This window comes from Crocodylus porosus, unplaced genomic scaffold (genome assembly GCF_001723895.1).
Source record: "Crocodylus porosus isolate Cpor-Errol unplaced genomic scaffold, CroPor_comp1, whole genome shotgun sequence".
Taxonomy (NCBI): Eukaryota; Metazoa; Chordata; order Crocodylia; family Crocodylidae; genus Crocodylus; species Crocodylus porosus.
In genome coordinates, this window is record NW_017728947.1 from 34435224 (window position 1) to 34460660 (window position 25437).

The window sequence follows — 25437 nt, forward strand, 5'->3', positions numbered from 1 at the left end:
GGGAAGTGAGCTGGGCTAGAAAAACACAACATGAACAGAAGAGAAAAGTCAGTCGCTGCAGCCATAGCCCCTAAACTTTTGGACTCTGGCAATGCACTTGTACAGTTATATTGCCAATGAAAACAAAACAAGCCAAAAAGTGTAACACATGAAGTCTCCTTGCCAGTGAAAACAAAATAAACTACTTATTACTACCTCAAGGACTAATTGACCTCATGCTAATCATTTTCAGATTCATAAATATGGGAAATCATTGAGTGCCAAGACTTTCTAAACAAGTTTTCCATGGGATCCGAGTTATCAGAGCAGAAAGCAGACTGGTCGGTTTACCATTCTCGTCTCCTAACTATGCAGGATATACAGTAATGAAAGACTTGCTCTGATCTGAGCCTTGTGGGTGAATCTAATGAAATCCTACCCATAGCATCCCCAGCTGTCGTCTTACTGTTGCCTGTGACTTGATCCTTGGAGTTATTTCTTGGTCCTAAGAATTCCAGACAGTCAGCTGATTATACTTCCAGAGCTCCTTCCTGGCCTGGGGATAAACCCCAAGGTTTGAATCTCTATTGTGACATCCTGACACATTTCCCCTGTAATCACAATTAGAACAAAGCTGCATGCATAATGTCTCGAAAATATGCTTTTCTTCAGCCTCACAAGGTCTTTTGAAATGTCTCAAACAGATCTCTGAAAAGTCAAGTTCAGGTTGTGACCAATACAGAATGGAGCATGATTCTCCAAACTGGTTTGATTACACTGCATCCATGTAAACCAATGGCAGAGCTGGATGCATTGTAAGTTTTGCCAGTTATTTGCACTTCTTTAAGATTTTTTAACAATTCTGCCTTTCACTGTACATGGAAATCCCCAGTGAAAGCCACAAACATGCACATAGCAGTAGAAGATGGCCTCTGGCATATGACACAAAAGGGATTCATGGATACTAAATAACAGTAATAGCAGAGGTGGGTATATAGGTTAAAAACAACCTTTGTTTATTTAAATGTGTAAAGTACTTAGGAGGGAAAAAGAATATATCATACTATGGCAATACAGACAGCATATACCATAACAAACTCACCCATTATTTCAGACTACTCTTTCCAACCTCCTAATTTTCTCACACTTATGACCTATTGTGAAACTCTCACAGATCCCCTGATCCAGGTGTTTATAAACCACAGATGGATTCAGCCAGTACTGGCCATCCTGCCTACAGGTATCAGGAGCTGAGCTGAGCTTAGCTGAGCACCATCTTCCCACCAAGGGAGATAGGAAAGCTGAAATATATCAAACCCCTCTCTCACAAAGAAAGAGCCTACATTGTTGGTTAAGTAGCTTCAGTGAACAGCTGATCCTATGACAAATTGTCAGGGCATCTGTCTTAACTTTATTCCAGATCCGGCTCATCGGTGGGAAAAGTCTAAAGCAGCAGAGATTGTGAGAGATGCTACTACACTTATCAAAAGCCCTTTCCACCTATACTTTTTATTTCATGTTCTTCTCAATCCAGTCTTTGAATAGAACAGCTTTAGTGTAACCACTGTAGAGTTCTAGGCTACAGGTTTTATCATAGCCCCAGCTCACTAATCCCATCAGGTGCCACCTTAATTCAGGAGACTCTTTTCCTGGCAAAGTGATGGCTGCAATCCCTCCAGTCTCAGCAGGGCAGATATTAGAAAAAGCTGTGTGGTCCCGCTGGGCACAGAACATGCTCTCAGTGATGCTGACCTGGATTCCATGATCCTCATACTGCTGCTCACACAACAGTGAGTCCACAATCTGAACAGCTCCCATGCGGATTGTGTCATTCTTGTAGCTGGGATCTCTAATATCAGCCAATATCTTCCAGCCAGAAATCATTATTTTTAAATCCTCCGTGGATGGGGCCAAGTCATGAGCAGATGCCAGGCAAATTGGTTGAACGCGGCTGCTGATTTTGGCTTTGTCCAAGAGTTTTATGATGGCTATGTCAGTATCAAGCAATATAGGGTCGTAGTTTGGATGCACGATGATGGCAGAAATCTAAGGAGAAACCAGAATGGGAAATTTTCAGGGTCAATAACAATGGACAGTTGACAGTCAGTTGATAGACAACTTTTGTATAGTATTTTCCCATATTGTTTCAGATGATTTTGCAACCTGCAAATGTTCCTTTGCCATGCAATAACCATGCATTCAAATAGCTATTTTAAAGCAGAGACATACAAACAATTCAAGTGTTTCAAAAATAGCTTTACTTCAAGCAAAAAAAAATTTATGAAACACTGTCAATTTTTTTTCATCAAGATGAAGCCATTTGAAAGCCATTCAGAGCAATTTTATTTTCCACACCTTCAGTGCATGACCACCTTCTGAATGTCATCTTCATTATATATACCTATAATTTTTGGTCCCTGTAGCTAAATTAAAATAGATGTTACAGAATTTCTTCCATTAATTCACCAAAAAAGAAAAGAAAGTAACTGCATTATGCAATCCAATAAAACTCTAAAGCCTAACGTTTTGTTTCTTGCCACAGGAAAGAAATCACATGGGGCAGGAATTGTATAGCAAGACTGTTTAATCAGGAATAGTCAGGAATAATCAGCAAAATAGTCTGGCCACCAAATGCTAGCATTGGGTATGAGAAGGAGAGCATAAAGTAATGTAAGAAATGAAACAAAATGACCATACCTAACTAGAGAGAATATATTAATAAACTTGGGTTCTTAAAAAGAGAAAATCATTCAAAATTGTTGACTTTCTCATGCCTTTGTTCTACCTGCTTAAGCTGAGTCACTTCTTTGCCAGACCTGAGAGAGTACTTGGTGTTCAAAATCATGTCTAAGATCTCCCCCAACTATACAGTTGGTCCAATAAATAAATAAATAAATAAATCAGCCCCGAATATCCTTGCTTTTTGACAGAAAACCAAAAAATCTCCCCAAATTAATTTGGAAAATCACATCATTTTAAAGTATCATTGGATCTGGAGTTAAATACAAACTGTCCAAAGTTTGGAGTTGCAAAGATCTGGGCCTCATATGTGAAATATGTGAACAAGCACCTCTCTCACGAGAAACAGAGATCATAATTGGCACTGACTGGCAACTTTTCTATGGTAATTTGGCAAGCTTAGCCAAAATCTAAGGATTTAATGTAGTCACTGCCCACCTGTGTCTTAAGCACTTCTTCATGATCCTTTAGGCTTACTTACCCGTAAGTTTTGGATGGTCTTCTCATCTCGGTCATCATCCCTGTAGAATTTCCCCAGGACAACTTTAAGTTCTGCTGTCTTGAGGACAATAGTCTTCCCTAAATCAGTGACACAGTGTGCTGCTACAACCACAGTGCGCTCATTTACCAAGGCTCCACTGCAGATCAGGATCCATGTTCCTTTCCGAATGCTGCTCTCCTTTACTCCATTGGCTTTCCGGTAAATGGCAGCTTGCCAAGGCCACCTGATAGATGAAGTCTTCTGAAGAGTCACATTTTCAGTTTTTCCACAGACTGTGAAAATATGAACCTTGAATGAGATGCTTAACAAGCAGCACATCTTCACTTCTTGATTCCCAAGTAGGGTGTGCTTTAAGAACTAGGCTTCTTTGGTTAGTGGAAAATATTACCAGTTAATTCTTACCTCAGACTTGCAAAGCTCCTCATTGAGGAAAAAGCATTGGTACAAAAATAAAAGTTGATTAGGGTTTTTTTAATCTGAATTCCTGACAAAAAATCAGGGATGTAAATTTTGTACCTGAGCTGGTAAACTTCATGAAAATTTTATAAGGCTGTCCTATAACTATATAATGACACAAAGAGCTGAATGAATCATTATTACACCATAGCTGTAATTTAAGCAAACTTTATTTAAGCCAATAGGTGTCAGGCCATGGTTGTGGCCTTGATCCTACAGCCTCAACCTTCCTGGCACAGCTGCTTATCCCAGTCTGTCTCCTCCCCAGCTGACCGCATATACTGGACACAAGTGGCCAGAACTTCCCATCTGGGCCAAGCCACCCACCCACTCTCCACCACTGGAATGGCTAGGCAGGGTCAGCTGACCCTCCATTATTTTCAATATAAACCTCTGATCCAGAAGTCTGGGCAACAAGGTTTAACCTGTACCTAGGCTGCTGTGCTATTTTTCCTGGCTTGTACCTCCACCAGCTCACCAGGTCTCTCTGATCCCTCAGCTATCCAACCTGGATCACCCTCAGACTTGTGCTCTGCCTGAACTTTCAGCTTCTTAACCCCACCTCAACCCAAACCCCAGCTTGATCTCCTGGCTACCTGACCCAGCTTGCCATCTAACATGCTGCCCAACCCTCCAGCTCTCTTATTGGCTTCTCAGATTGACCTCCTGGCTTCTGGCTTCCCAACACTTGCGTACTGTGCACTCCTGGTCCCAGATGGTCTTCTGGATCTGGCCGTCCACAACTAGGCGCAACATAAGACTCAAAAACCCATCATAATCAACCATGCCAGAATCAACCAGGCCTTAGAACCAGAGGTTTTAGCATGATAGGGGACTGAGAGGGGACTTGGTAGTAGTTTACTGCTACATCAGGGGAGTACATCAAGAACTTGGTGAACAACTGTTCACCAGGGCACCCCTGGGAAAGACCAGGTGTAATGGATACAAACTCCTGGAAGACCACTTCAGGATCAATTTTAGGAAAAACTCCTTCAGAGTTAGGGTATTCAGATTGTGGAACAAACTCCCTCCAGGGGTGGTGCAATCACCTACCCTGGAAATCTTCAAGAGGAGACTGGACAGGCACCTTACTGGGGTCACCTGATCCCCAGTTGTCTTCCCTGCCTAGTACGGGGGGGCTGGACCCGATGATCTTGCAAGGTCCCTTCCAGACCCTAACAGTCTATGAATCTATGACATTTCTAAATTAGTGAAGGTGGGCTCTGAAAGTAATGAGTTTTCTAAAAGTCCCAGAGTTTAATACCCATTCATTCTGGACAAGTTTTCATCCAGAATTAAATTTTCCAACATAAAACCCATCTTTAGGAGGGCTTAGTAAAGTTGGAGCTTGGTACTTTTTTGTTTCTGTCCTGAAAGTTTTGTAAATTCTGTCAAACAGAAAAAACAAGAACAAAATTACTGTACAGGAAAATATGAAATAATAACAACATATTTCCAAATCCTGTGAGAACATTGTTATCTCTATTGCTGAACTAGATGATTGGAAAGGCTGCTGGCATGTTACACACCTGAAAGCACCACACTTGCTGTCACCTACATAAGGTCTGTGGGTGGTTAGAAAGAGTCATCTATCTTTGAAGTTTCATTGCTTCTTCTTTCCAAGCTGGAAATACAGGCAGCCTACATTCTTAGGAGCCTCTAACTATCTAAGGTGAACACAGACCTCCTAAGGGAGATGTGCAATTTTCTCAGGGACTCACTTGGAATACATATAGGGGCTCTTCCACTCCATTTTCCTGTCTTCAGGCAAGTCCTCCTGCTACTTCCCAGGCGGCGATAGAAAGGAGAAATGCATTCATACTGAAGCTGAGTATGCAGGTGTTGGTACCCTGGAGGCAGGTCTCCAAATGGAAGTGCTGGCTTCTTGGTTGGATAGATTTCAAGCTTCTGTTTGGTGAATGCAGATGAGTAGAGCTGATGCAAAGGTGTCTCCCTGTTTCAGTGCACAAAGAACATGAGTTAATAATGATATGACAAAAAAAGAAACAGTCATTGTCATTGCTTTATCACCAGCTGTGTCAAGCATCATTTGAAAACATAACTACTATGCTCATATGGTAGAAGCATGAGGCAAAAAATCTCTTCGGTACAGTTTAACAATATTCCCACATGCAGCTCAGCCAGTCTATATTTCTTTTTCAGTTTACTTTTTTCTGGAAAATGTCCTGTTACCTAGGAAGAGTCTGTGAAGGAGTTATAATTCATGTTATTACCATTCACAAAAGTAATGTGATATCATATATTTAAAATAAATTGACAGTGGCTATTTATATAATTAATTAGCATTAGATAAGAACTTAAACACACTTTTCTGTAGAAACTGTTTTAATAAGCATTATTACAGGGGTGGGCAATTATTTTGGCTGGCTGGATGCTTAAAAAGTTGTTAAGGGCCACACACACAAAATCTTTCAGAAGATGTCATTTTAACAAAGCATAGATAAAAAACAAATCATACTAAATATGAAACATCTACTGTAACATATTTTAATTTTATTTCAAAATATATTTTTTGTCCTGATTTGTGTTTTCTTGAGTAGTGTACATACAGGCAATTGCATAATAGCTCAAAATAAAGTCTTACTCTTGTATATTGTGTGTGAGGAGAGTGGAGGGGCTCCAGTGGTGGGGGTTGTGTGTGGGGAATATGTGTGGGGTATGGGATGGGTGTGTGGGGGAGGTGAGTGTGCATGTGTGTGTGATGGGTGGGGGGCTGCCCCTGCACTAGGTCTCAGGAGCTGGCTGGCAGTGGGAGAAGGAAGGGAGGGATGGCGGGGGAAAGGGACATGCGAAGCAGGGTTTGCCTATCGGGGTGCAAGTGCAAGTGTGGTCTGACTCCCACCCTGCATCTGCCCTGCTGCTGCCCTGCAAAGGAGCCCACACTGCGCTCCTACCTGTCCTAGCCCTGGCCCTGGCCCCAGTCAGTGCACAGAGCTTTTCAGGAGGGCTGCTCCCAGTGCAACTGCAGCCACCTGGGTACTGCTCAGCTTTCTCCACTTCCAGCAGCTCTTCCTCCTTCTCCTCCTGTCCCTGCTGTGCTGCTCTGGGGAAGCCATGGGGATGTGCAGGGTTCTGGCTTCAGCTCCTGGCTACCTTCTACCCACTCAGCCACCCACAGTGCTCATCACACCAGGCAGCTGAGTGGGTGGGTGGAAGATGGCCAGGAGCTGAAGTTGGAGCCCTGCACACTGGGGCAGCAGCCACCCAGCTGCAGCTTCCTCCACACCATGTGGTGCCTGGTGCATGTCTCCATGGCTTCCCTGCACTGCCTGCTGCCCAGAGCAGCACAACAGGGCAGGAGGAGGAGGAACCACTGGAGGTGGGGGAGCCAAGAAGTACCCCAGTGACTGCAATCACTCTGGGAGAAGCCCTGCTGGGAAGCTGTGAACACTGGCCAGAGTTGGGTGGAGTATGATGCAGGCTGCCCTGGGTGGCAGTGCGTGAGGCTCAGGCCCGTGCAGAGCACGATGGGCCAGATACAGTCAGGTGACCCTCCACAGGCCAAATCCAGCCCATGGGCCATATTTTGCCACCCCTGCATTATTAGGTATCTATTAATAAAATGTCTTGTCGAAAAAATAACTTGATAATCATCCACTTAGTCTCTGTAGTATGGTAATTAATTATCTCTGGCTATCTATTTGCAGCAGTCACTAAACTTCAGATATTGTACTGATTAGACAAAGTATAGAACATATTTCTGAAAACTTCAATGAACCCTAAAAATGTAATTAGCCATATACCATAAACTTTTCACTATACATGTTATTATACTAATATATTAATTCCTTATCATTTAGGACAACATGCCCTTGAGAAGAAATAACATTTAAAGGCATAAGGATCTGGTTGCCTGTAGAGAAACTTCACAAAATCAGTTAATATTTGAAAGGAAATGAGTTTCCAGTAGGATGCCTGGTATTTCCTGTATCCAGCCTGTCCAGAAATGTCATATTCTATCCTGTCCTTTACTAACACATTTGTAAAATGGAACATCAAGAATATTATGAGAAAAAAGTCAATTTGTGATGGTGATATTCCGAGACACTTTATGGCGATGAAGGCCATTTGTGTGCCTTGGTGGAGTGTACACTCAACAATGTAATTCTCTTAACGATAGGAGGGAAAACTGAAGAGAAACAATTACCCAGTTCGCTCTCCCTTTCAACATCCACTCTCTGCCACTGTGTGACACAGGATACAGATACTAGGCCAGGTGGACCTATGGTTTGACCTAGTAGTTGGCAGTTCTTATGTTCATGTTGTTAAGACAGTGTCAATTTTTTCACTGTCTTTAAAAATACACATCAGCCCTGCAGATTGGCAGAGAGACACACTAAAATAGGCTATGTTAATTAGTCTGTACATTGAGGAATCTCTAGAAAGATATGGGTCTTATTTCTTAAAGAAATAAGCCAAGGTTCAGGACAGGCCCTCTCCTCCTCCTCCTCCCTTTCCCTCTTGCTCTTGCTCTCTCTCGCCCTCATTCCATCCAAGTTTATCCAGCTTTCCCCTTTAGCACATTGTCTTTCTTTGGGTAAATGGAACCTACTGCAGCTGCCTAGACATGGATGGCTTCCCCCTCACTTCTCTAGTAAGTCCACCGGAAAACACCAGTAGCTCCCAAGAATCTATGGGGAGTTCTTGTTCACCATTACAGCTCACAACCCGAATTCTAACTGTAGTTTGGACACCTCTAATTGTACTTTTCCTCTTGGCTCTCTCCAGCTGCCTGGACATCTGTACTTTAATGAGCCTAACCTTCCAGCACCTTCTCATAAAACATTTCATGAGATGGCTGCTCAGCCAACATAAAGCACACAGGGATGGGAAGAACACATTTTTCCTCCTAAAACTGTAGTAGAAGGATTTCAATCTCACCTTGACTGAACCTGCATTGGAAGCACTCTCTGTCTCACCAGGTCAGAGATCTTTGGCTCTCGGCAGGCTAGAAAAAATACAATGTTGCACAATCCTTTTCCATGTTCAGAGCTCAAATGTTATGGTTCAAATACCTGTCCACCCTTTCCTGTCACTAGCAATAACAAACTAGATTAAGAAAAGAAGCAGTAAGTAGATATTGTTATATGCATTTAAAAATATATATAGCAGCTTTTCCCCTTGTCTACTAGGAACATAATCCCAACTTTCTTTCCAAGCACAAGAACACTTTCCCCACTAATCTGTCTGTGCCTCTCCTACTGTAGTCATCTTTGTAATCTTCTGTCTTAGACAGGGGTAGGACATCACTGCCCAAGCTTTCTTAAGACAATAATTAAAACATCACAACTGATTATTTGACATCTGAGTGAATGTTTGTTGAAATAGAATGACACATACGAAAGCCTAGCCCCCATCTGCCTGGACATGCACGGAGAATCCAGAGGACTGGGAATATGCCACAAAAGCAGCAGAATGTGACAGATAGCTGCCAATCTGTTCTGAGAGGATCCTATTTTAATAAGCATGATAAGAGTGGCCTCAGTTTGCCCAAGATAACAGGACAGAAATCCCAAGTCTTTACACTTGCATATAACACTTATTTTGAGTGAAAATAATTTTTTGATTTTTTTGTGAATTCACCTGATTGTACCAAAACCTTTTTCCCTCCACTCAAGTGGATTGACTGAAGGCTTCTTTGCAGGATGTGTGTCATCTATATGTCTGAGTGTTCATATATTGTGTTCTTTTATTATACTTGACTGCTTGTGATTAATATCAAGCATTTATCTTTCTGTAACTATTGAAGTTAATGTCATAAAGGTATAAGGGGAGAAAGGGGAGAAGTACTTTCCATCCTCAGGGCAGATAACATAAGTCATTAAAATGCAGAAAATAATAAAATCCCAGATGAACAAATAGTCCTCCCTTTTGCTCAAATCACTTTTTGGGAAATAATCAGACAGTTCCCTTCTCAAATTCCTTCATTCTACCATGGTTACAAGCACATTTTTACTAGGCCCCACACTGACACAGTTATTCCCTATATAACAGAACATTAACATGTATGCCTAAATGCTTAGACGGATACATGGTTTAAGCTTGTGCTTAAGGGCCACACTGAATTTAATCTTAACTGGATTTGGAATCTTAATCTGAACTGGAAGCCTGATTTTATATAGGTTTATAATCTGAACTGGAAGTCTGAGTAGACCCTTACTCATATGAGTAGTCCTGTTGACTTGAAAGAACTAGTCATTGAGCAGTGGACGCAGTGAGATAAAATATATATAGCCTACTCTTTTAATTGTCTTCCAGTCTTCACTTGTTTCACTAATCCTACCCATATTTGACCCAAAGATGAAGGTTGGGGAGGGGCAGGAACAGGACAAAAACGGGAAATGAGATACATTCCTATTGGTTTGTTAAAGACAAGCATCAGTTGGAATCACTAGCATCTTCCCTGGCTAAGTTCAGCCACCAGAAAGAGTCGGCAGACTCTCAGCTTCAGTATCAGATGTCACTCAGAACTTTTATGGGAGGTTTGTTAGGAAGCTGGCTCTTTAGCCAAAAAATAATCAATAAAGAAAACATCCCTAAAATAGTTATGAGATATTGTAAAGAGTGTAAACTACCTTTTATGCAGATCGGCTGTTTCCCTGACCACACTCCATTGTCCTGGCAGGTCCGCTGCTCATTCCCACTTAGAACGTATGAGTTGTTACAAAAGAAAGCCATGACTGTGCCAATTTTTGCATAGCGTCCATTCATACGCCCTGTGTCTTCTACTACTTTTCTGTAACCATTGAGTGGGCCACCAGGGTCTGAGCAGTTTTTTTCTTCCAGAACTGACAAAAGGGAAAAATATTTAAGATTTTATGAAAATCCAAAGTATTTATTTTTAATACTAGAGCATGAATTTCATAGTCCATGCATGCATACATTACTACACAATCTATACTTAGCTGATTTTATTTCTAAATTAACCATTATGCCAGAATTAGAAAGCATTAAAATATTGAAGGGACATTGTCATTGTTTAGAAAGAAAAAAAAATACTAATATTACCTTATATTTTGTTAAAACTGAAAGATTCTGGAACATTAAAAAAAATGTAATGTAGACCCAAATCCTGCCAGTATCAAGCAAAAAACCTTAATTTTATCCATTAGGTGCATCTACACATGCACTTAACATGCAGAAATATACTCTGGAGCACTTTGAGCTGGAGAAAACTGCTCCTGGGAGCAGTGTCTACAAGTGCACCTGGGGCAGCAGCAATTTGAACCAGGATGGACCAGTTAACACCAGAGCCAGGAATATGGGGCAACAGCCCTGGGCTCCAGGTGGCAGTGTTGGGCAGCAGGGGGGCTGGCTGGGGCACAAGGGTCAAGCAGGAGTCTGGCACCTAGCTGGCTGAGCTGACTGGGAGCTATTTATAACCATGGTCACCATTTACACATGCATTTGATCACACATAATGACTCTGCCATAGGATTGCACTGTCCCCAATACAGTACTATCTTACAGCAGAGTTAATTAGTTTACTGCACCCTACTACCAGTGCACATGTAGACAGTGACACTTTACTGAAGAGCTAATTAGCCTACTCATCAGCAAAGCACATGTGTAGATGCCCCTAGTGAGCTTTTTATTGATCTGTACAGGATTATTTACGTATACTTTGGTATGGACACATATACATTGGGAGCTGTTTTAAAAAAGGGAGAGGGACTCTTGCTCTGAACCATGCAGTAGCTGTTATAGTCTAACCATTACATGCAACCAAGCCCGGAACAATACAAATGAAACAGAACAGCCTAACTTTAACGCTTCTTCATCCAGTTTAAGTTGGAGCAATATTGCTATATTGGTATCTCTCTATCTAACTATCACAATGTAATAGATGCAACATACTACAGATCAGCATCTCCTCTGTTTTGAAACAACTCCAAATGCATGTGTGTCCATGCCTTTTCTATAGTGCACTGGATTACTGGGCTTGAGTAATAGAGCTTGACTATTTAACTTTATTTTTGTTTGTATTTGGGGTCATCTCGATTCCTTTCATCCTTTCCTTGCTTTTCCTACAGTGATATAAAGATCTCAGCTATCCAGGTGAATGCCTGCTAGTATGTAAAGAAAACTAGTTCTCACTTGGCTGAAACAAACACAACTGCATTCTTATTCACATTAGGTTCTGTCTCTAAAACCTTCTTTCCTCTCCTCCATACCACCTCTCATTAATTTTCTTTTCCCTTTGTACATGTGTATGTTTCTTTTCCCCCCACAAAACCATAAATTGTAGCCTACAGCTTGTTGGCAGTGTTGCTTAAAGTGATGCTGATAATTAATTTTCCTATACTTTATTTCCTCAGCTCTCTGTTTGCATTACCATATTGGAAACCTTAAAACAAAAGTCATTTGCTTGTCAGGAACATCCTTTTCCCTTTGACGACTATTGATTTATTTGCCCTCATCTTCTTATGAAGCTAATGGTAACCTAAATTTCTTTCAGTGTTGTTTGTTGCGTCAGCATCTCAGATCAGGACTTCTCAACTCTTATCTTAGATAATTCTTTTCTCATTGGAAGCTGTTGCTGCTCCATTTCTGGGCAAATCCCGGAAGCCTTAAGAGAATTCCTCTTGCTATTGTTACTTCTTGTTCTCTTGACTGCTTAACACCAGTTCATGGGATTTCTCTATTCAGAAAAACACTTATGCATTTAATTAAATCCCGTTGAAGTCAAGAGTACTTAGGCACATATTTAAGTACCCTGAAGAGCATTTAACTGTGTACTCTTAACATTTCCTTCAATGGGATTTCAGCATGCAATTAAAGTCAAATATATTCTTGAGTGCTGTGCTGAACAGTGATTAACTTTATTATAACATGTGTTAAGCACATACTTAAGTTCTTTGCTAAAGCAGGACCATATTAATGAGGCTGGAGGAGGGAAAAAATGGGTTTCCTTAGCCCAGATGAGGGAGCAAAGGAGCTCTTTGCCTGCTTTTAGCTTAGTTCCATTGTTCCTGTCCTTACCTTAACATCCGTTCATGCGTATAGACAGACAGTAGTGTCACTAAGGTGGAGTCAACCAAGGGCAGTCCCAGATGCTAACTTGGGTGGTAGGCAGAAAAATAGCAGCTGCTACAGCAGCCACAAAATCATACGAGTGATGCAACAGTAGCCAGAAGTTGTTGTTGCCTCTGTGTATCACAGCTACCCCAGAGACCCACCTACCTTGTTATCCCTCTGTCTACAAATTATTTTAATTGCTTTCACAAGACCTTGTATCAGGTATGGTACAGCTAGTCACATCTCATAATACTGCAATCCACCACCCTGTGATGTCACAGAAGGGCAAAGAATTGGAGACAACAATTTTAGATATTCCTAACTCAACATGCCTACAAATACTTGACCTGTCTGTGGGTACTGTGGATTTGTCATCTGGTCTGTCATGTCTATAGAACAGAAGGTGCGAGCAGGTGGAAACCTCCTCTATCAGCCTACTCCTGTAAAGCAGTGAAAGGAAAGCACTCCCAGGAGTAATACTTTATTTGCATGCTACTTTCCACAATGATGTCCAGCATGACATCATTGAATGGTTAGGAGAGTCCTGGTATTTCTAGAAGTAGCTGAACTTCTCTGAATGAAACAAGCTGGCTGATTACACTTGAAAAAGGCTTTCTTCTCCTATTGCAGCCTGCACATAGCTGATGTTATAAAAGTACTATCATTTACATAGGGTCAAGTTGGGATATATCATGTATATGGGATAAAGACTTTGCTAAAGGATGAAACAGAGGGAAAAAGAACTGGGAAAGAGAACGTGTTAAAATGAGCTTCAATGATAATTGTGAAGAGGTGAATTTTGGACAAGTACTGACGCTACTGAGGATGACTGACAGACTTAGCCTCAAGCATTTATTGTTGCTGGAAAATGTCTGCCTAGCCAGAAAGATGCCCTGTTCCTGCTGGATGACCTCCAGGAGCTCTTATAGGAGCAATTTTCAAACACTGATCAAAATATTTTCTCCTTGTTGGTACAGCACTTTTGCAAACTACTGGAAAGCACTGCTGTAACCTATGCAAAGCATTCTGGAATCAAGGAGGAAAATAAATCTAATAGAAAATGACTTAAATGGAGGTACCTGTTAGGAAGAAGGAATTGATAGTAGACTACTTAGCGATAGTGAGTGATAAGGAGAGACATAGGTTTTAGATGGTAAATAAAGGACTGGCTCTTCCAGCAGCAAGGCAACACTGACAAAAAAGCATTGCTCCGTTCCTAATTTTGCCTGGGTATAAAATCTCTATTGTCCCATTACTCTGTCCTCTACACAGTAAACCACCTAAAAATCACTTCCACAGTGCAACACATCTCTTTGTATGAAATATCAGATCAACAACAACGCTAGAAATAGCTATTGGATTCATTAATGCCAAAAGCTGCATGGCCCTCATTTGTGTTTCAGGTGCAATGTACACTTCCAAGCTTAGCAGTCTTTCAATGGGACCTTTGCCTGAGGAAGGACTGCAAGGCTGGGAAACAACATACAAGTTTCAGATTTAGAAACAGAAAACCAGATTCAGATCCACCAAAGTGTCTTAAGACCATAGAGACATTAGAACATCATATCAAGTCACGGATCTGTCAAATTCCTGCTGAGCTTGGACACTGGTTTAATAAAATCCAATAGATTGATTTCATGACAGTTCAATGGCCAATACATGATATGAATCAAAACTTAAAGTGACCTTACCACATTCAGGATGATGTGTTGACCAACTCCCATCAAGCTGACAATAGGCAACATGGGTGCCATTTAAGTTGTAACCTGCGTTGCACTTGAAGTAAACCTGGGCCCCGTATTTAAAGTCATCTCCTTCCACAGTACCATGAGCAGGAGCACCTGGAGTCCTACACATCACCACTGACAGTTCAGATATTTCAAAAAAATCCACTTTATTACAAAAAAAGGACTGTGTTAGGATGATACTTTATTTAGAATATTAAAATATATTAAATTAAAATGGGCACAGGAATCAAAATTACAAGACAGGTAGATGCAGATTTTCAGTTATAAACACTTTTGCATGAGTTTAACATTAGTAGTCCCATTGTTTCCATGAGATTAGGCAAGTGTTTAAAGTTAACACATGCAAAAGTGCTTTCTGGACCGATGCCTTAAAATTGCTAAATTACCACTATTCAGAGCTTGATCTATCATAAGAGGAATGTTAAATGAAATACTACTCTTCTCAACAGAGAAATGCTAAACAGAATGTGGAATCTGGAACCAACAGAATTAAGAGTCTGGAAACCTTTATATCTAAATTCTTTAATTTTTTTTTTCCGTTTTCATATATCCTTTCAGATTCCTCGTACAGGAAAAAACATTTTCAGCTTTGTTTGACACAAACATTACAGTCACACTACTAAAAATGAACCTTGAAAATGATAAATTATAGTGAACTGTCCTACTGCATTTATCCTATTAGAAAAATACTGATAATTCCATAGAAAACATAACTGTTGCAAAGGGAAAATAACAGATGTATCACACTAAGGAAAGCTCACTTCATCAGCATGGAGAACACAGCAGTCAGTATCTGCTTAGCTAGCCATCTGCCTGTTTACCTTTCAGTCTGTATGGGTCCCTAATCTTCACAGATGCACTACAGAAGCCAATGAGTTTGGGTTCTGCATTTTCTGTTACTCTATTCATGACTTTCTCTGAATCCTAATTTACCATATTTATTCAAATATAAGACAACCCTGAGTATAAGCTGACCCTCTAATAATTAGATTTTATATATGTCAAATGTATTAATTTGTTATGATTTTCCAGGTATAGAATTTAATTATTGGAAGTTTGCCTTGAATTTGTCCCCCCCTCACTGTTACAGCAGGGAAGATAAATCTAGGGAACCAAGTAGCCCCTTTGTCCTCTGATCACCTACCAGCTTCTTTCCCCTGCAGCCCCTTCCCTCCATCCTTATTGTCAGACCCTGCTCTCCCTGAGTGCATGGAAGTGAGGAGCAAATTTGAAAACACTGACCTTGAAATAAACATATCTGTAGTAATTTGCATAGGCTCCAGCAGAGTCAACAGAATTTCAAGCCATGGTGACCCCACAGATCAGCACTGCTCAGTATGTGCGTGTACACCAGATACCCCTCACAAAGGATCCATGTACTAATTAGCACCCCCCCCGCCCCAACTCATGACTGCAACCAGCTGTTCTTGTCATGAGTCCTGGGTTCTTCAAAAAAATTATATGCCTATGTGGACTGATTGGGAGACCTGAACTTCTTCAGCCTCTGCAAGAGGAGGCTCAGAGGTGATCTCGTGGCCGCCTACAAACTCATCAGGGTGGACAGCAAGAAATAGAGAATACTATGTTTACCAGGGCGCCTGCCAGGGTAACTAGAAATTATGGCCACAAACTGGAAGAGAGCAAATTCAGATTGAACATCAAGGAAAAAATTCTTTACTGTGAGGGTTGCCAAAATGTTGAATAAGCTTCCAAGGGAGGCAGTGCTGTCCCCTTGCTTGGAGGTGTTTAAAAGCAGATTAGACGGACACCTGGATGGGGTAATCTGACCCCAGCACTCATTCCTGCCCAGGGCAGAGGGTTGGACTTGATGATCTAATAGGCCCCTTCTGACCCTAACATCTATGAAACTATGAGGTGCAGGGCAACCTAGTTTGGCTCCACCTTGTGGAGGGTCGGACCACGCTAATCATATGCAGTAGGCTGAGTGAGGGGGCAACAGGGATTCTGGGTGAACTGTTTGGGGTCCCATTTGATGATGTTTGCCGGACATGGTTCTTTGGATAAATGTGATATCTTTTATTAGACCAACTAAATAAACACAATAATGTTTGCCAGACATTTGAGGCTGAAGAAGAAACAGGAATCACTGGAAATGGGAAAGAAAGGCACAGCTTAGCTGTGGTAGTAAAGAAGAAGTTGAAATGTATCCAATGTAGTGGCTCACCATGACTCTGAAAAGTGTTAGCATTGAGGTGGGGACTGAGCACAGTGGGTACTAATATATATCTTATTCAGGTAGGCTGTACTAATTTGGGGGCAACTGCTTTTGCGCTTTCCCCCTAGCTGCTCATTAGCTTTTTGGCTAGGAGCCAGCAAGACTAGGTGGCATCTGAACTCCAAGGATGCCAGGCCTGGGGCTTGCACACCCCCAGGAAAAAAGTTCTCATCAGGATGGGCTGTGTGTTTTATAGTCATACTTAGTGTTGGTTGCATATAATCAACTTCAAGGTTGGTTTTCATTACTGAGCACATGCTGCTTTTGGCAGCAGCTTAATGATAGACTGTATTGAATGAGGTTTCTTTGTATGTAAATATAAGATGACAGGCTATACATAAAAAGTCCATACATAAATACTTGTAAAACACACCGGGCATGTCTATACAAGATGCTTCAAGCACAGGACACTAATTCTACTGAGCATTAGCATGGTGGGTGAAGCCCATGCTAATGCATTAATACACAGTCAATTGTCTAAAGCGCATAACATCACTAAAAAAAATGTTCACCTGTGCTAATGCACAGTAGTGCTGATTACAGTGCATTAAGTTAGTACCTGTCATTACTGGTACTAAACTTAATGTGCCGTAATTGCGGCACATTAATGAACGTGTAAGCATGCCCACTGAAATCTGTGGTTAGGAGAGCAAGATAGCTTTCTGCAACTAGGCCAGATACAGTGCTTTAGGCAAATCTGCAACTGAATTCCAGGTCAGCTCTATGGAAGATTTTCCTAATTTACGATGTATTTTCCAAACTTCAGGATCCATTCTAAAAAAAAATATCCACAGACTTTATGAATATCCACAGACTTTGTGAATCTATTGATATCTTAAGTACTGAAGAATTACTTCTAGTCCTGTACATTGTATCAGTTCCCAATCTGGCAACCTTTCCATTTTTCTCCTTCCCTTGGTTCTCTTTCAACAACTCCATTCTAATCTCTTGGTCTGGTATTCCATGTCATAGCTAAGAGATCAAATTTGCCTTCTGTGCACAGGTTAACTTAATGCAGTCATTGTTATCTAGAGAACTGTGCACAGGGTGAAGAGGTGGAGATCCAGAGTTCTAAGCCTGACTCCGTGATGGAACTATTGTGTGACTTTGGGTTAATTGCTTTACTTTCTACCTGTCACAGCTGACAGATAATAAGTTGGTAATACCAGAAACAATAATAATAAATAATACCAGATAACAAGCTGGTAATACCCTCTCCCCATCTCATAAGGGGAACACATCTACAATGTGCTCTAACAGCATAACAACTGAGTATTATCAACAGAGAGAATCTTTCTGTTATCTATACCTTTATCTGCTGTGTGTCTGTTCTTGTCTGATCCAATATATTCTCAAACATTAATCTTGATCTCTGCTCTGTTCTTTGACCTGTGCCATTGTGTTACTCTTTTTTATCCTTTCTTTGAACAATTTAGTTATTTTTTGCTGTTATTGAACTAATAAAACTGTGGTGCATTCATCAAACTGTATTACTATGGTGCATTTTCTTCTGTAATAATCAGAGTTTAAATCATATTAAAATTACCCTTATATTATCATTGACAGCTCTGACTTTCTCCCTGATTTTGTTCTTATAAGACTGTCTTCCCTTTCATCCCCCTCTCTTTGGTATTCAGACAGCTCTGGTAACCATTTTCCTTTGCTTTGTAATCATTTCTTTGCAATAAAGTCTTTATCAATTATTGGAATCCTAATTATTTCTGTGCTTTGTACAATGCTCTCCTTTCTTTATGTGGATGGCATGAACCTGAGTTGTTTTCATCTCTTTCAGATTGTACAGTCAGTTCATTTGTATGTTAGGACTGCCTCCTTTGTCAGAGATGTAAAGCCTTTCAACATTCTCTGCTGTTTTGGGGATATATCCAACCATGCCATTGATTTGTGCAGGTATTTTTCCTAAGTTTTTTTTAAATGGTAACCCTTTTAAAAGAAATTGTATTCCTTGTTCCCACCCACCACCATCTAATCTAGTCATCTGCATCTAATGGGGCACATCTACGCATGCCCCCCATGACTTACTTTAGGAAGTACTAAATGATAGTGCAGTAACAGCCTTTATTGTGCTGTCCCAGCAGCGCATGGTTATTTTTAGCAGCTATGTCATTGTAGCGACAAGCTATAGCAAGGTAGCTCATCACTACAGCGATGTTGCATCAGAGTCATGGTTTGCGCCCGCTGATGCTACATTACCAGAGCACGTCACTACAGCAATGTAGCATCACATGTAAACACATCCATGCTGTATGTGCATCTCCTCAGCTACTAAACTCTGTTCAAGATCTGGGTTGAGTTAAACTCATGTCCTTAAGTAAACTGATTTGCTAGCTACTAAGCACAAGGTTCGGTATCTGAAATCAAATATTCCTAATAAACTAGGATTCTAATTTTTGAACTCTGACACTTGTAAATTAGGGCTGTCTAACGGGGGGCCCACAGGCTGCATGTAGCCCCTGAGTTGCTAACCTGTGACTCCCAGTCCACTCCCCACATTTCTCTCCTGCTGTTACTGCCAGATTCTCCAGGCTCTCCCTCCTTCCTCCACTTCCTTTTGTCTGCCCCTGCCTCTGGGGGTAGGGCAGCATGACCTGTAGGGCTGAGGAAGCCCATAGCCAGAGGGCTTGGAGGGATCCAAAGACCCTGCAAAGTATGGTGGCACTAGTGTGGCCCAGCAGGGTCTCCTGAAGCATGAAGGGGGGCATCAATGCAGCATGGCTGCACAGCACAGCAGAGAAGGGCCCATACAATATAGCATTTGGCTCATGTGCGAGAAAGACCCCAGCCACTCAGAAGTCGGACAGCCCTGTCTTAACTGCAGCCTTCATGTGGTGAGAAGTAGGCTTGTGTGAGTCATCAGCAATCTGATCCAGCTGCTTCAGATGGTAGCGATCCGATCCAGAGCTCCAGACCGAGTTTCCACCTTGATCCGGCCAAAGCTTTGGAGCCGCCTCAGAGATCCGGCCATAGGGTACAATGGGGAACCAATGAAATATCTATAACTTTGTAGGTTTTTTTGGCCGATTTGGATTAAACTTGCTGGGATGGTAGCCTCTGCTGAATGAAACCTGCCAAGTTTCAAGAAGATTGGTGCAAGGGGTTGAGGGGGACTGTACCCCAAATTCTTGAAAGCCAAACTCATGTCATGGCTGTGTTACAACACAGGGGGGATCAAAACTGCAGGGGTGGTAGCTCTTCCTGAGGCCACAAAGCCTGCCAAGGTTCAAGGAGATTGGTGCAGGGGTCTGGGGAGAACTGCACCCCAAGTTGTGGACAAGAAAACTTGTTCCATGGGTGACCCTGTGTGTGTCAAGGCACAGCGGGGTGACAGCTGCAGGGATAGTGGCCCCTGCTGAGGCCATGACACCTGCCAGCTGTCAAGAAGATTGGTGCAGGGGGGTCTGGGGCCCTGCACCCTGAGCTGCTGACAGACAAAACTCCTGCCAAGACATCTGTCTTGGGGCAGTTGATTGTCTGTATTGAGTCTTCCCTCTCCTTAGCCTGGTTTTGTAGTAGGTGTTAATTGATGCTCGTTAAGTCGTTATGTAGTAGCTAGGTCCTGTGTATTGAGTCCCTGGTCCCTGAGTGAATCATGATTGATTGATTGGTAACTGGTAACACAGCAGCTTAGCAGCCAGGCCTGCAGCAGTGTCTCCCCTCCCCGCCCCAAGACAGACATGGTCAGTCCCACCGCACCAGTTTTGCTTGTATGCAGCTTGAGGGGCAGTTCCCTCTCAATCCCCTGCACTGATCTTCTTGAAACTTGGCAGGCTTTGTGGCCTCAGGAAGAGCCACCACCCCTGCAGTTTTCACCCCACTATGTTGTAACACCTAGATGTGACATAAGTTTTGCTTTCACAAATTTGGGGTGTAGTTCCCCCCAAACCCCTGCTCTGATCTTCTTGAAACTTGGCAGACTTCATGCTCCCTACAGAGTCTACCATCCTTGAAAATTTCATCCAAATCAGACAAAAACCAAGAATGTTATAGATATTTTATTGTTTCCCCATTTATTCCCCATGGCCAGATCTCTGAGGTGGCTCTGAACCACTTCGGGAAGCCTAACGAGGCCCACACTTCAACTCAGATGTGCTGCTTCGGACCCCGAAGCATCCAAAGCTTCTCCAGATCTGAAGCTCTGTCTGAAGCCTTGCACAGCCTTAGTAAGAAGGTGTAGCATTAGCATGTTTTCATGGACTAGAAAAGCAGCAAGAAAGAAATACTATCTATATAAACTGTGGGAGAAGGACTTTCCGTCTTAGTCAGCAATGGTTAGTAGGCTTTGTGCTACTTAGCCTCATACTCATTGTACTTGGTATCAATGCAATGTCTTTTGCAAAGCTAGGTACACTTGCAGTAACTGCACATTTTTCATAAGAACAATACCTTGCCTTTCCTCTCAAAGAGCTTTGGAAGCTATAACATTGCTGTACTAGTTTAATTGGCACATGGTAGAGGAAAGTATGATCAAAGACCGGAGAACAAGTAGCAAGTAGAAAAGTACACTACAGTCCAAAAGTACAAGTAGAAAGTACAATAGATTATTTAGTGCTAACCTAGAATCAAGAGGAACTTGATGTTTAAAGACTCATCCACAAGAACACCTGTAACCAAGTATAATGTATCTGAGACAAAATTGAGACAAGTGCCAAAATCTGAACTGTAGCTCTAGCATGTCTAGGATTTCAGACTGGGATACTTAGACTATATTCCTTCCCCAGTGAGATTAGAAGAGAATGCCCAAGTGAACAAACTGAATCTCATAAAGTCTGGGTAATGAGAAGGGGTGCGTGAAATGGGCCATATTCCATTCGGATTCAGCCTGAATCAGGAACAGTGATTTGATTTGCTGATTCAGATCACTGTCTCCAATTCAATTTGGCTGAATCCAAATTTGAAGATTTGATGCTGATTTAGAGAATCAGTGATTCGGCCATAGACACAGCTTTAAATGTTTTTTCTACATACCTTGAGGTGCCAGGCACGGCTCGTGAACACTGTGATGGTGGAGCAGATGGAGTGTCCCACAGGAGTGTGGGTCCCCCCTCCCCATGCTCAGCAGCAAACCCAGAAGTGGACTAGAGGTACTTCCAGTTCACTTCCAGGTACACCGGGGAGCATGCAGGGGAGCTCCCCCAACCCCCACGCCCTCCTCCCCAGTTCAATAATAGATCATGAGAGGACCCTGGGTGCCCCACCCCCAGACCCAAGAGGCACCAGCAGAACTGGAAGTGGACCAGAAGAGCTTCTGGTCCACTTCCAGGTCTGCTGCCAAGCACCCTGACCTCCCCTCCCCCCGCCCCTGTGGGACACTCCATCCACCCCACCATATCAGCATTCACAAACCGCCTGGTACCTTGAGGTATTTAGAAAAAATATTTATAGCCGTGTCTATGTCCGAATCATCTAACCTTTCCAAATCTCTCCAAATCAATTCGAAGAGTTCCGATTTGATTCAGAGAGATTAAAGGGTCTCCTGATTCTGTTCAGATTTGGAGATTAGCCCACTGAATCAAGCCGAATCTCCAGTGAATTGAATCAGTGACCGAAACTTCGCACAGCCCTAGTAATGAATATTAGCACAGGTTCAAAAAGGGACTGACCAAATGAATGGGTATTAGATCTATTAATAGCTACCAAATAGAAAAGTCAGATTTCTCAAATCTCAGTTGGACAATGCACTATAAAATGCCTCAGAAACAATGATCCTACAGTGATGAGCAGGGACATAGATTACTTAATAGATGTTTCCCAGGTTTTAGAATTCCTTCTTTTGCTACACCTTGTTTGTGTCTACATGAGATGCTGACTGCGCAGTAGCTCACTACTACTCAAAAGTAGCATCACATGGCAGGAAGTGTGACATGATGCTACTGTACAGTAATCCTGATCATACAAGTACAGTAACTTGTTTATACAAGTACTAAATAACTGCGCAGTAATGACTGCACAGTCAGTGTCTTGTGTAGACACAGTCCTTGTCTTTTTTTTTGGAAGTTTCACAGCAATCTATCTAGACACTTAACATGACCCCCATGACTGCAGTAGGAGTCAAGTATGGACCCAGCCTGACCCTAGATAGCTTATGAAAACAGATAATATAAAAGCCCAAAGTGGTATCAGTGGCAAGAATTTCTAACAGAAATGCTGAGTTCAGACCACGCTGCTGTTAAAGAGGTGCTATAATAAATGTTTATATAATATATTCATGGACTTATAGTAACATTTAATCTTATTCTCCCTGTCTTTTTCCTATGTGTCTTAGGAAAGGAAAACATGCGTTTGTTTTATGTGAAATATATTAAGCTATTCCCTATTTGACAGAGAAAAACTAGAATAAATTAACAGACAGTTCCTGATTTTTTAAATCCAGTGTTCCATTGTTAATAGTGCAGTAAACGCTCTGTTATCAAATCAAATATTCCGGTTAATCAAATGTGCACCATCTAGTGCACTCCCCGGCATCAGGGTGCTGGGGGATGGGGAGGGGGACCCCATGCAGGCTGCTTTGCCCTGGGCTGTGGGCCAAAGAAGTGGCAAAGAAAAACTCGGCTCATGGTGGCGAAACGGGTAGTCCCCTGGAAGTGGTACTTCCGGTTTCACTTTTGCCGGGTCCCTCGGATGCAGGTTAATAGAGTTTTCTGGCTAATAAAGTGCCGGTTAACACAGCTTTTGCTGTACAGTGCTGATGCGTGTCCTTTTTCAGTTACATCAGGGAGATATTCCTCAATTCCAAATCATCTGACATTTATCAATGGTTTTCATGTTCATTTTATCTCTGTTGAGAGAAAGCAGATCATCTCTTCAGATGCACTTTTTCTCCCCCGCTGTTCTCTGAATACTCCTTGCTGAAGTAGTTGTTCTTGTTTTGGGTTCCCTTTTTCAATAGAATGCCATAAATATATATATCTGCAATACATTTCTAGATAATGCATGTGCTATTAGTAATATATTGCATCCCCTGATGACATCTTATTTATCATCAGTGGCCCTAATCTGAGGCTTGAATTTCCAGTCCACCCCCCTTGAAATATGAGGCATGGAGACAATAAAAGTGTGTTTGTGTGTTTTTAAATTGCTCTTGTGAGCTTTTTAATAATGCTGCTATCAAAGTTGATCCAGCCACATGGTCCTAAGTCAGAGTTTGGCTTCTGGGCTAATATAAGTAGCAAACTGTGCCAGTTTTCTTTTAACATGAAATATTGCTTTTGCATAAGGTGCATTGGCAATCTCAGCAGGGAGGCCAAGGACTGAATGGGCCTCAAAGAATGACTCTCACCTCTTTCAAGTGTGACACCATAGATCAAGACAGAGGGGTACCTGCAAAGGTAGTAATATGTTGACATCCTATCCAATGAAATTCATACATAGAACTTCTGGAGGATGTGTATATATAACTAGCTGGGATTCCAATTCTGTAGGACATTTACAAAATTAATTCAGAAATTAAATGAAAATTCAAAATTTTGGACCTTTCCACAAAAATGTCAGTTAGAGAAAGCCAAAAAGACATTTCATTTCACTGAATAGTTCCAAGCCTCTGGGAGCTGTCCAGAGCCCCAGCAGCTCTGCAGGAAGGAAGCTGAGCAGTTCATGGGTCCTGGATGAAGCTGAGCTGCCACACATCCTGGAAGTGTTAGGAACCTCAGGTCTGTGGCAGTCTGCCAGAGCAGCTGAGAAAGCCCTTGGAGCCAGTAACTTTGTTCCCAAAAGACTGTCACCTGGTCTAGGGAATTAGAAAGTCTAGACAACACAGAAACTTGCTGAATATATTGTCAAGAAGGGGGGAAGCCATGGAGCTGAGAATAATTTTTCAGCAGAAGAAAGTAAATTTTCCTTTGAAAAATCACTCAGACAAAAATATTCTAAATAGCTCTACCTATCCAGAGCTCAATGCCATTCACTAATAAAGAGCCTTGGTATATTTCTGACTCCACTGAAGCCAACAGTGCTAAATTGCATCAGGTTAGATTTTAGTCTGGAAGAGACTGATTTGATCACCTTCTATTTTTTCTATTTCAACTTTTGTTTTCAGGGCAAGATTACTAAAATGGCTGCTTGAACAGTACTGGTTATAATGTTTATGCTGAGCACCTACCCACAAAACAAAAAGGCATTTACAAAAATAGGTAGTTATTTCATCCCTAAAATGGATATTATCAGAACTGATGTAAAGAAAGAGAATGTGATTTACATGATTTCATAGATTTCATAGACATTAGGGCTGGAAGGGACCTCAGAAGATCACTGAGTCCAGCCCCTGCCCAAAGGGCAGGATGTCAGCTGGGGTCGTAGGATCCCAGCAAGATAAGCATCCAATTTGCTCTTGAAGGTGTTCAGTGTAAGTGCTTGAACCACCTCCGATGGCAGACTGTTCCAGACCTTGGGGGCTCGGACAGTAAAGAAATTCTTCCTTATGTCCAGCCTGAAACGGCAGCCTGAAACGGTCTTGTAGTAGTTTGACCTCATTATCCCTTGGGGCGCTCTGGTGAACAAACATTCCCCCAGAACCTGGTGGTCACTCCTGATAAAATTATAGGTGGCCATCAGATCACCCCTGAGCCTGCGCTTTTCCAGGCTAAAGAGCCCCATGACTCTCAACCTGTCATTGTAAGGCCTGTTTTCCTGACCTCTGATCATGCGCGTGGCTCTTCTCTGGACTCTCTCAAGCTTCTCCACATCCTTTTTGAATTGTGGAGCCCAAAACTGGACGCAGTACTCCA

General features: G+C 41.9%; 1 protein-coding gene across 5 annotated transcripts in view; it reads right to left on the minus strand.

Annotated features, from left to right (window-relative positions):
• Positions 1–972: 972 nt before the first annotated feature.
• The window catches only part of PAMR1 (peptidase domain containing associated with muscle regeneration 1), a 96001-nt gene continuing 71536 nt past the window's right edge, over positions 973–25437 (minus strand). For 3 of the 5 annotated variants that reach the window (XM_019551825.1, XM_019551822.1, XM_019551824.1), the window contains exons 8-13: positions 14407–14607; positions 10273–10485; positions 8579–8645; positions 5398–5630; positions 3200–3492; positions 973–2025 (exon numbers count right to left, since the gene is read on the minus strand). In XM_019551825.1, coding sequence (XP_019407370.1) covers positions 1489–2025; positions 3200–3492; positions 5398–5630; positions 8579–8645; positions 10273–10485; positions 14407–14607 — 1544 coding nt within the window. In that variant the 3' untranslated portion in view covers positions 973–1488. The remainder of the gene's footprint in view (positions 2026–3199; positions 3493–5397; positions 5631–8578; positions 8646–10272; positions 10486–14406; positions 14608–25437) is intronic. The other 2 variants (XM_019551823.1, XM_019551826.1) reach the window with 2 other exon arrangements.